General features: G+C 33.8%; 1 protein-coding gene across 1 annotated transcript; it reads right to left on the reverse strand.

The window, feature by feature from the left end:
• Positions 1-4,038: 4,038 nt before the first annotated feature.
• Positions 4,039-10,716, reverse strand: rgs13a (regulator of G protein signaling 13a). The gene is made up of 5 exons (NM_001089512.2): positions 10,586-10,716; positions 10,433-10,474; positions 9,615-9,676; positions 6,829-6,995; positions 4,039-4,919 (listed from the first exon to the last, which is right to left on the reverse strand). The coding sequence occupies exons 1-5, from the start codon at positions 10,648-10,650 to the stop codon at positions 4,734-4,736; spliced, it is 522 nt and encodes a 173-aa protein (NP_001082981.2). The 5' UTR covers positions 10,651-10,716; the 3' UTR covers positions 4,039-4,733.
• Between the last annotated feature and the right edge of the window lie 575 nt (positions 10,717-11,291).

The raw sequence follows: 11,291 nt of genomic DNA on the forward strand, positions 1-11,291 counted from the left end.
GACTTTTTCATATGTATTTATTAATCATTCTTACTGTTCAATGAACACAAACTATCGCAGGCTATTAAAGGTGCAAACCCCTTACTGCACGACAGCTGCACCTTTAGCAAACCTCCGAATTCCTGCAGCACGAGCACTGTGGTTGTTTATGTACGTCAAAAGTGGTTCTGTGAAATGTTTGACTGTATGTCGCTGCATTTCAAACGGCTAAAACAATATAACTAAAGAAATCTTTACTGAGTTGAGCAAAAGCGCTTACAGAACAGTGCATCATCGATGACGTAAACATTTCCAGGCCCAAATGTAATGTGAGTGCGGGTCGTCGGGGGATAAAGCGGGGGGGACATCAATCTTCGGCCCGGTTCAAGGCAACTGTACATAGTGTGAGTACGCCCTAAAGGTCCATATTAAAGTAGGCCTACACTACACTTAAAAAAAAAAAAAAAAAAAAGAAAAAAGTTGAACAGTTGCATTTTAGCTTAGCATCGGCAATTGAATCGGATTAGACCATTAGCATCTTGCTCATAAATTACCAGAGTTCTAATTTTCCTATTTAAAACTTGACTTTTCTGTAGTTACATTGTGTACTAGGACAGACAGAAAATGAAAGTTGCTATTTTCGATAGCTGGAAACTATATACTCATTTGCTGCCTTACCATGGCTGCAGAAAGATAACTTCCGCCAATACCACCAATGTGACCACCTGCTTCCACAGGAAGCAAGGCGTGTATGGCATGATTTGATGATATTTTCAGACTAGTGCAACCCTAATTTTCACATATTGCGCCACATTGTTTAAATAGTAAATCCATTTGCGCCACTTTGTGAACTTATGGGTGTGCTGGTCTAAAAAGGAAGTGTGTTAAGGCGCATTGTTGATGCGTTGCTATTTTGAGAAACTGAAATATGCTGCGCTATTGAACAACTGAAAGCTGATCTAAAGTCCAAGCGCAGAGTGTGTTAGTTAAGTGGGTCCAAACACTTACCCATAAAATAATACAAAAATATTATTTTCTACATAAATATAGAAAACACTTCCTCGAGCCTAAAGCTACATGTTCCATTGCACTTTAGTTAAACGTTTAGGGCTCTATTTTATCTATCTAGGTGCAAAATCTAAACACATGGCGCAAAAGCATTGAGGGCCCTATCATACACCCGGCGAAATGCTGCACAAGGTGCGATGCAATTGTTGTTTGCTAGTTTCAGCTCAGCTCAAGAGTCGTTTTAACGTTTTGTGCCTCGCTGTTGCGCTCATGTGCGTTCTGGTCGAAAAAAGGAGGCGTGTTAAGGCGCATTGCTTTTTCAAGGAACTAAAATAGTCTGTTTAATAGACCAGCAGGAGTCCGGCGCAGAGCGCGTTAGTTGAGCGCCTCGCGCGTTAGTTGAGCGCCTCGCTTAAAAATTGCTTAATACACACAGGATGTATAGCAATACACAAATATCTTTAATCAATATTTTCTACATAAATATAAAAACCACTGCCTTAATGCCTTCTTCATCTCGGGGGTTTGCTTTTTTAGTTTATTCATGACAACTTGCTTTTTTATAATGTTATCATTATTAGCAGTTTTATTTATTATAGGCATATTTATATTTGTTTTATTAAAAACAAGCTTAGATTTGTCCATCTGTCAGGTTTTAGACCATATGGGGCACAGCATGTGTTTTAGGATATAACTCAGTTGTTTGACCACACTTCATTATTCTTGTTCATTTATTCGTTTGCTGGAAATTAGAACTGAATTTAGAAATAGTTTTGAAACAAATCTTTGTGCTTAACAATCAAAATTAATTATGTATAGGCTAATGGATGTCTGTGCATACAACAGGTTTCCCTATCCACCAGAGTGAAAGTGAAAGTAAAGAATGAGGAGGCTCATCTCTCATTCTTGTCTGTAGATCCTCTGTCTGTTTTCTCTTTAGTGAAGCGTTCAGTTTTTCCTTTTACAAAATCCGCCACGTAAATAGTAAATGCGCTACGGTGAGACGCAACTGACTCTTAAAGGAAATGGGAGATGAGACTCTGATTGGTTTATTCTAAAAACACACCTACAACTCATTAAGAGAATAAGCTCAACCCTGTTAGACCATGCGCCATGGCGCAGAGCAGATTTTCCCATCCATAAAATAGCAAAAGTGGATTCTGACATGCCCTTGATGCTTTTGCTCCTTGCGCTTTGCACTGGATCGTCAAAATAGAGCCCTAAGAATGGGTCTGAATCCACTTTTGCGCATGGTCTAACAGGGTTGTGCTTATTCTCTTAATGAGTTATGGGTGTGTTTTAAGCATAACCTGCATTAAATCAATCAGAGTCTCATCAGAGTAAAAAAACAATAAAAAGGTAACTCTAATTGTATTTTCAATAGCAAACTGATAGTGACTGTTATAATTTTTTAAACTTTCAAATATTATTGAAGGGAGACAGCTAGAGAGCCGCATACTTTTTGGTCAACGAGCCACATGTGGCTCCCGAGCCATAGGTTCCCTATAACTGCTGTACATCCTGTGTGTATTAAGCAACATGTAAGCATTTTTGCTCTGCATAACAAAAGAATGCTATGTTAATAAATGCTTAATTATTTAGCTTTATCAATTAAGCTAAACAATTACATTTGATTAAAATTTAAAGAATAAAAAATGTATCATACATAATAATTTGAAAAATAATCTAAATACAATTGATTAATAGTTAATTACTTTTTTTGAGGTAACTTTCGCAACACTGCTAATATAACATTCACCCATTTAAAGATTTTTGGTAACACTTTATAATAACTACACACTATAAATCATTTATTAAGCATTGGCAAATAGTGAATTCATTATCTGTTAAGCATTAACTCTACATTAATAAACGTTAGTAAGCAGTTTATAACTGCAGCTACAAATGCTCTATTCTTGACTTATAACCACATTTAAAATGTGCTTAATAATTGTATTTTCATACTTAGTAAATGATTAATTTTTCATTACTAAATTAAGTATCGCATTATTTACAAACCAGTTGTATTTAAGAGTAGTTGAGGGTTTTTAGGATCATTCAGAATAATGATTAATAAAATATTGAAATCAATGTTTATATGTCTTATTATTGAGACATATATTAATAGTTAACTAATATGTTAATAAATGCTTTATTAACTCAACTTCATGAAGTTTTGTGACCTAACCCTAAGCTAAAGTGAGGACTATTTATGCTTTATAAATCCATTATAAATGACAAATAAAGGCTTAGAATCAAATTAACTATAATCTTTGCAATCTTTTCTAAAATGTAAAATTACTGTAAAGTTTAAACATTGCTGAATAACAGGAGAGTCAAAATATAACAAAACTGGATAAAACAACAATATAATAATTAAACAATGTAATAAAATGTAATATTTAAACTCTACAGTTGATTTTATTTTAGATCAAGTTGCAAAGATTTATTTTTTATTTGAAGTACAGTTTCATTTGTGTATCTTTAATTAAATAGGAATGAATAATGTAATTTTTCCTGTTTAGAATTTAACTGAGCCTTTATTTGTCATTTATAAAGGATTTATAAAGCATGAATAGTGCTCACTTTAGATTAGGTAAAAAAACTAGGTGAAGTTGAGTTAATAAAACATTTATTAACATACATAGTAACCATTAATATATGCCTGAATAATAAGACATACAAATGTTGATTTCAATAGTTTATTAATCATTTACTAACTCATTCTGAATGATCCTAAAAACCCTCAACTACTCTTAAATACAACTCGTTTGTAAATAATGCGATACTTAATTTAGTAATGAAAAATTAATCATTTACTAAGTATGAAAATACAATTATTAAGCACAATTTAAATGTGGTTATAAGTCAAGAATAGAGCACTTGTAGCTGCAGTTATAAACTGCTTACTAACGTTTATTAATGTAGGGTTAATGCTTAACGGATAATGAATTCACTATTTGCTAATGCTTAATAAATGATTTATAGTGTGTAGTTATTATAAAGTGTTACCAGATTTTTTTGTAACAGTAATAAAACAATAACAAATGATTTAATTTACATTTATGTTTATTAAGTTAATAAGCTCTTCTTAAAAAGTCAGACAAACAGGTTTATGAAATGCCTTTTCCTCACATTATCTGTAGAGATAAGGTGTTTTGGTGCAGGAATATAAGCCTGTTTAAAATCTTTTCTGCTTTGCTGTCTTGCAATCCAACAGAGAAACACGAAATGAATCTTTTGAATCATTACAGTAAGTGAGTCATATACAGATTACTATGAGAAAATCCCATTTACCGTAAAAAAACAAACAAACATTGAAGCATTTACACTTGCTCTGTACATCATGAAGTTATCAATGCTCACTGAGTTCACTTTTCAAACGTCATTAGTATTATTCCCACTTCATCTCACGCTAACCAGAATTGACACTCGTCCAGTAATCAAAGCACTAGAAGTTAAATAAAGTCCATCTGGTGGTTCTGGTTTTCGCAGCTTGTTTCAGATCTCCTTGTGGTTCCTTACAGGTGAGCGGTACCGAAAGCTCATTTGTCTCCGTGTATTCCACAGCCGCGCAGAACAATGGAGCAGTGTAATACAGTGCAGATTAACAATAGCTTATTCAAGTCTTTTTGTGGATCACAATGTTCAAGTCCAGGCCTGAAGCCTTAATACTCCACTCCCATTCGCTCCAATGCACCAAAAGTCCCGCAGGAGAGTCCTCAAGTCTCTCATTGAGCACTTTCTCAGACCTTAATCCCATTCGAGACTGATTCCAGAAGGGATCTGTACATGTCCGAACGGAGAAACCGGGGATAAGAATCCCTCTCCATCAGACCGAAGACGATCCTCTGAGCTTCGTCGAAACACACTTTGGTGGGAGCATGGACGTTCTGCTTGATAAGCTCTCTCGTGACGTGATCGATGTTTATCTGAGGACAGATTGACGGAGTAGTGGTGAGAAACATACTGATGTTAAGCCATTGCTTGTTACATTAAAAATAATGTTTTGCTGGATAAATTAGTTACGTTAACTTAATGGATTTGTGTTGGGATAACATGAATGAATTGTGTGCAACACTGCATTTTTGAAGTGATAAGTTAATCTACTTTAAAAAGTGAGGAAACTGCTGCCTTAGAAGCAGCAAGATGATGTATAATTTTGCCCCCAGTAATATTTTTTTTTCGGAAGTTGAATAATTTTAAGGCAACGGGTTTACTCTTCTTAAAAGTAAAGTCAACTAGTCACTTTAAAAGCAATGAGTTAAATCTCTTTTATTAAGTGAGGTCAACTAATCGCTTTAATGCTGGGTTCACACCAGACGGGGAATGCGTAAATAAATCACGCTATTCGTTCAGCACTGTTTGTACTAGATGTAGTCATAATCACGCCCCTACAAAAGAAAGCTCCTGATTGGTTAACGCGGCGTGAATGTCCGTTGAAATCCAGATTTTCCAACTCTATCAATTCGTGCATTAAGTCCGTCAAAGGCGCAAAACGCTCAAATTGCAACGATTCATCCCGCATATCATGCCGCAGGATGTCTATTCGTGTTTTTGCATTGACTTAACAGGCAAATCACTTGCGATAGACGCTTCATCTGCATCTGGTGTGAACTCCTGCTTTAAAAGCAAGGTTTACTCACTTTTATTAAGTAAAATAAAGTAAATGCTTTAAAAGCAATGGGTTTACTCACTTAAGTAAAGTTAATTAATCACTTTAAAAGCACAGTTTTTAGTCATTTTTATTAAGCAATATCAAGTAATCGCTTTAAAAGCAACGGGTTTATTTACTTTTATTAAGTAAAGTCAAGTAATCGCTTTAAAAACAATGGGTTTACTCACTTAAAGTCAACTTATGGCATTTAAAAGCCATAATCAATTTTAATCAATTTTTAATCAATTTTATTTTTTTTTTTTTAAATAATTTTTTATTTTACTAATAGGTTTACTAATTTTTACTTTCAAAACAATAAGTTTACTCACTTTATTAAAATAAGATCAATTAATCGCTTTAAAAGTAAAGGGTTTTCTCACTTTCATTAAGTAAAGTCAGCTAATGGCTTTGAAAACAACAGGTTTACTTACTTTTGCTTAAAAGCAATGGGTTTATTCGCTTAAACAAAGTCAACTAATCTCTTTAAAAACACAGTTTGCACTTGACTCGATTTAAGTAAAGTAAACTCAAAAATGTCCTGAAGTTTGTTGCCTTAAAATCTTAAGTTGGGTCAATTATTTATTTATTTTTTTTAACAGTGTTGCCTTTACTCAAAAGTAAGGTCAACTAATCACTTTAAAAGCAACAGGTTTGCTCACTTTCATTATTTAAAGTCAACTAACCAGTTTAAAAGCAATGGGTTTACTCACTTTTTTAAAGTAAGGTCAACTAATTGTTTTAAACGCAAAAGGTTTTACTCACTTTTATTCAGTAAAGTCAAGTAATTGCTTTAAAGGCAACGGGTTTACTCTATTTATTAAGTAAAGTCAATTAATCAGTTTAAAAGCAAAAGCTTTGTTCACTTTAACTTTTTTAAAGCAATGGATTTACTCACAAAGTAAATTTAACTAATCACTTTAAAAGCAAACAGTTTACTCAATTTCATAAAGTAAATACATCGAACTGCTTTAAAAGCAATGGGATTTCTCATTTTCATCAAGTAAAGTCAACTAATCATTTTAAAAGCAACATGTTTACTTACTTTCACAATGATTTACTCCCTATTTTAAATCAGCTGATTACTTTTAAAGTTTGGGTTTTGGGTTTCCCAATTTTTTTTAAGTAACGTTAACTAATCACTCCTATTATTTTTAACAGTGTAGAGATGTTTAGAGAGAGCTCACCTCTTTAGGAGCTTCCGCTTTGATGTATCGCTCAAATATCTTCTTGGCCCTGGAGGATAACCTAGACAAGCTTCTGGTTTTCTTGAAATCTTCGCAGACCAGCCAGAACTCGATGTTCTCATCGCTGAACTCGGACTTGAGGAAGGTGTGAAATGTTGCCATGCCATCTATACAAAACAGACCACAGGGTTAATCTGTTGCTCAATGCAAAACGCATGTGTCTTTGCGTCACTGCGGTCATTCATCTGCAATAGTGGCTTCAAGAAGTGTCTAGTGCCTAGTTTATAGTAAAAGTGATGTGAATTTTATAAACTGTCTACGAGTGCTTAAAAATGTTGAATAAATAGCAGCAGCAAAAATCGTGTGAGATCTTTTTAATAGATTTTAAATAATTGGTTTCAACGTGATTGTTCTTTATAATAAATAGCTCATTTGTTTGATATTATTAAAATAAATGGATTGTTTATAAAAAAAATATGTATAAATATAATAAATATAAGCAAAAAAGAAATATAAAAAACTAAATAAAAAAATAATTTGCCAATATTTTAGACATAAGCAGCTTCAGTTAGAGAAAAGTGTTTGGACATATAAAATATAGTTGTTTAATTAGAAAAATAAATTAATTTTTTTGGGGGATTTTTGAATAGGATAGCTCCACATTACAAAATCTGAAATATTTGGCAACATTATAAAAGTATTTACTATCATTTTTGATTAAATAAATGTGCCTTTAATCTCAAAAAGTTGTGACTTAATCAATATAGATACTTTACAGATTGGTTGTTTACGATGGTGGAAAGAGTACTGAAAAAATCATACTTAAGTAAAAGTACCAATACTTGCCTAAAATGTAGTGCAAGTACAGTAAAAGTATCTGTTGTAAATATTCCTCAAAGTATGAGTAAAAAGTAGACCTTTCAAAAGTACTCAAGAGTAGTGAGTAGTGATCTTAATATGTTGTAAAAAGCTAATGCATTTACATGTAATTTGTGAATGTGTGTGTAAACGTAACATTCTGTAGCGCATTTAGTTACTGCCTAGCAGGCACACAACGTCAGAAGACGTTAATATTGGGTTAGATTTAGGTTGTGATGTCAGGTGACCAAAAGTCAAAGTCTAGCCAGCGTCTAAAGACGACGTTATTTTGAAATTCAATAACAAATGATGTTGATGTTTGGTTGATTTTAGTTTGTTAGAAAGTGAGCAAAATCCAAAGTCAAGCCAACATCTTAAACCAGGGGTTTCCAAAGTCAGTCCTAGAGGCCCAGTGACCTGCATAGTTTAACTCCAACTTTCTTCAACAGACCTCCCTGGAAGTTTCTAGTATCCTAGAAAGAGCTTGATTAGCTGGTTCAGGTGTGTTTAATTGATGTTGGAACCAAAATATGCAGGACACCGGCCCTCCAGAACTGACTTTGGACACCCCTGGTTTAAGATGTTGGCTTGACTTGGATTTTTCTGCACTTTCTAACACAACCTAAAATCAACCAAATATCAACGTCATTTGACATTGTTATTGACTGTCAAAATAACGTTGTCATTGTCAAGTAACATTTATTTGTCAGGTATGGCAACCAAAGTCCACAGTCTAATAGACATCATAGTTGTATCATCCCCACAATGTCAAGCTGTAACATCGTTAGACGATAATATTTGGTTGATTTTAGGTTGGACGTTGGACATTGCCCTATGTTGGATTTTGTGGACAACCCAATTTTATTTCCAACCAAAATGCAATGTGCGCACAATGTTAGGGTACAACGTCATGACGCCCCTTCAGTCATCATACAGTAAACATCCATCATCTTTTCATCAGTGACATGCATCTAAACAGTCTCTGGGTCAATGCGGGTGAAGATTTCGGACATCTTCTTGGACATTTTTAACGCTTCCAAACAGTTTGCTGCAATTATAATTGTAATCGCCCATGTCTTGAGGTAGTTCATTATGATGCGATTTACCTTCTATATACGATTTGATTTAACAGGAATCACTGGACTGATTTTTTTAATCAACACAGACAAGAAAAAATAAAGTAGTGGCATCAGGATGAAGGAAAACAGTGGAGTAAAAGCACCAACACTGCACTAAAAATGTACTTAAGGGAAAGTGAAAGTACACTTTTATAAAACTACTTCTTTGATTAGAATTTCTGGGAAAAACTACTGAGTATTTGTAATTTGTTACTTTACACCACTGTTTGTTTAATTCAGCTGCAATATTATCAGTCCATTTGACATTTACACATGTGACTTATGTGTCCAAATAGCTTCTGTAAAAGCGAAGCTGCTTTTTTCTACTGATTTGCATACATATTACACCAGTTAAGGTCAGTTCCTTTCTCCAGCTATCTGACCATCTAGGAAACAATGCAGCATTTGTTCACTTTCTTCCCTTCTCCTCCATATTAATGTCAACAAAAATCCATCATGCAAAACAACCGCTGAAGGACGCTATGATAATGTATATGTTCACAGTTTATTTTGATGGTCCGTTTGTCGAATTTAAGTTTACATTGCATCCGCATGCCAAATAATTCTCATTAGATTATAAGTAGACTGTTAGGTTGGGGTTAGTGTAAGTTGACATGTACTTGCAAAGTTTCTAACAGTCAGTGAAATGTCTGTTTAGCAACAGATATTAAGCAGACAGTCTACTAATGCTCAAATAGACCATCAAAATAAAGTGTTACAATATATATTTGTGTAAATAAAATACATTTTACGATGTATGAGAGCATAATGACAAGCATATTAAGAATTAATTAAGAATAAACCACTCACATTTGGATCGGAGAAGGTTTTCCAGGGACTGGGACCACTGTGAAGTCTCACCAGGGTTTATTCTATTGAATAAAAGATAAGGTGTTTGTGTTTTAATGGAGTTTTACACTCACACATTTGTAATTAGTGTTAATGTCAAAATTATTAGCCCCCTTCTATATTATCATCGATAGCTACGCATCGATGAATTTGCTCTTCAGTGTTTGAACTCTCAGTAATGATTAAATCACACTGAACTGAGCTAAACTGAACTGAACTTAAACACTAAAAACTGAACTACACTGTTCCAGTTACTATAACCATTTATGTGAAGCTGCTTTGACACAATCTACATTGTAAAAGCGCTATACAAATACAGCTGAATTTAATTGAATTTTCCCCCAATATCTGTTTTAATAACTGATTTCTTTTATCTTTGCTGTAATGACAGTACAGAATATTGTACTAGATATTTACAAGATACTAACTAGTATTCAGCTTAAAGTAACATTTGAAGGCTTAACTTGGATAGTTAGGGTAATTAGGCAAGTCATTATGTAATGACGGCTTGTTCTGTAGACAACTGAATGAAATATTCCTTAAGAAGGCTAATAATAGTGACCCTAAAATGGGTTTAAACAAACTTAAAACAGCTTTCATTCTAGCTGAAATAAAACAAATAAGTTAAAAAATTTTCCGGAATCAAAAATATTATAGGAATTACTGTGAAAAATTTCTTGCGCTGTTAAACATAATTTGGGAAATTTCTGAAGAAGAAAATCTTATAATACTGAGTTCTTTATATATTTAAGAAACAAATTGACATGAAAGTAGCTTACTTTTCTGTCAATGGGCAACGAAACCGCCACTTCTCGAGCCTCCTAAAAAGAGAGAGAGAGTTTGTTTGGTTTATTATATGATAGAAGCAAAAAAATATCTAAATATATACTGTTTCCACGCAAACAAACCTTTATTTTTTAAGGAAAACTTACCTGGGATTGGTAGCTTTATCCTCCTTGTTCATGTTTTCGATTTCAGTTGACAGTATTGTTGGCATCTTTAAAACCTTTCCTGCACTGGTACGTGTTGGCAAGCCGTTCGGTTATTTTCAGTTAATAAGAGCGGGCTGTTTTTGCAAGCCTTTTTAAGCATCCGTGTGTTGGCGTCATCAGTTTAGTGTCACAAAACCACAAAAAGAGGAAGTTTTTTTTTTTCGGGTGACGTTAAGTAGCTAAGACAGCCACAGTGCACTTCTGTCCTGCTGTGAAACCAGCTAGAGCGAGTCTGTGTAGATGCAGAGATGCAAATCAAGCTGGAAAGTTCATAAAGAGATAAGCAAATGCTGACTTTTACATCATCTTTTTTTCTTACATATAAGCTCTGTGTTTGTTCTCAGCAAACAAACAATGCAGTACTTTTTTTTTTAATTGCACGTGCTGTTTCCTTATAATTATAATTACATTCCACTGTCATGTGTAGGTTTCTAGGTCGTCTAAACTGCTGGCATTAATAGCCAACTATCTAACGCAGTCATAAAAAAAGTCTTAGATAAATGCATTCAAAATATTTTTATGATCATGTTTTCAATCCTCAATGAAGTAAAATGGTTCTGAATGCACTATTTATTTGGCCTATCATATCTGTCATCTCACAAGTATTAATATTAATAATAGTGTTTTGGAAACAGGCATGGCAAAA

The sequence above is a fragment of the Danio rerio genome, chromosome 2 (genome assembly GCF_049306965.1).
Source record: "Danio rerio strain Tuebingen ecotype United States chromosome 2, GRCz12tu, whole genome shotgun sequence".
NCBI lineage: Eukaryota > Metazoa > Chordata > Actinopteri > Cypriniformes > Danionidae > Danio > Danio rerio.

Coding starts and splice junctions, on each gene's coding strand:
- rgs13a (NM_001089512.2), bottom strand. CDS start 10,650: ATGCCAACAATACTGTCAACTGAAATCGAAAACATGAACAAGGAGGAT. Junction 9,677..10,432: donor CGTTGCCCATTGACAGAAAA/GTAAGCTACTTT, acceptor TTTATTCAATAG/AATAAACCCTGGTGAGACTT. Junction 4,920..6,828: donor AAGCGGAAGCTCCTAAAGAG/GTGAGCTCTCTC, acceptor ATCTGTCCTCAG/ATAAACATCGATCACGTCAC.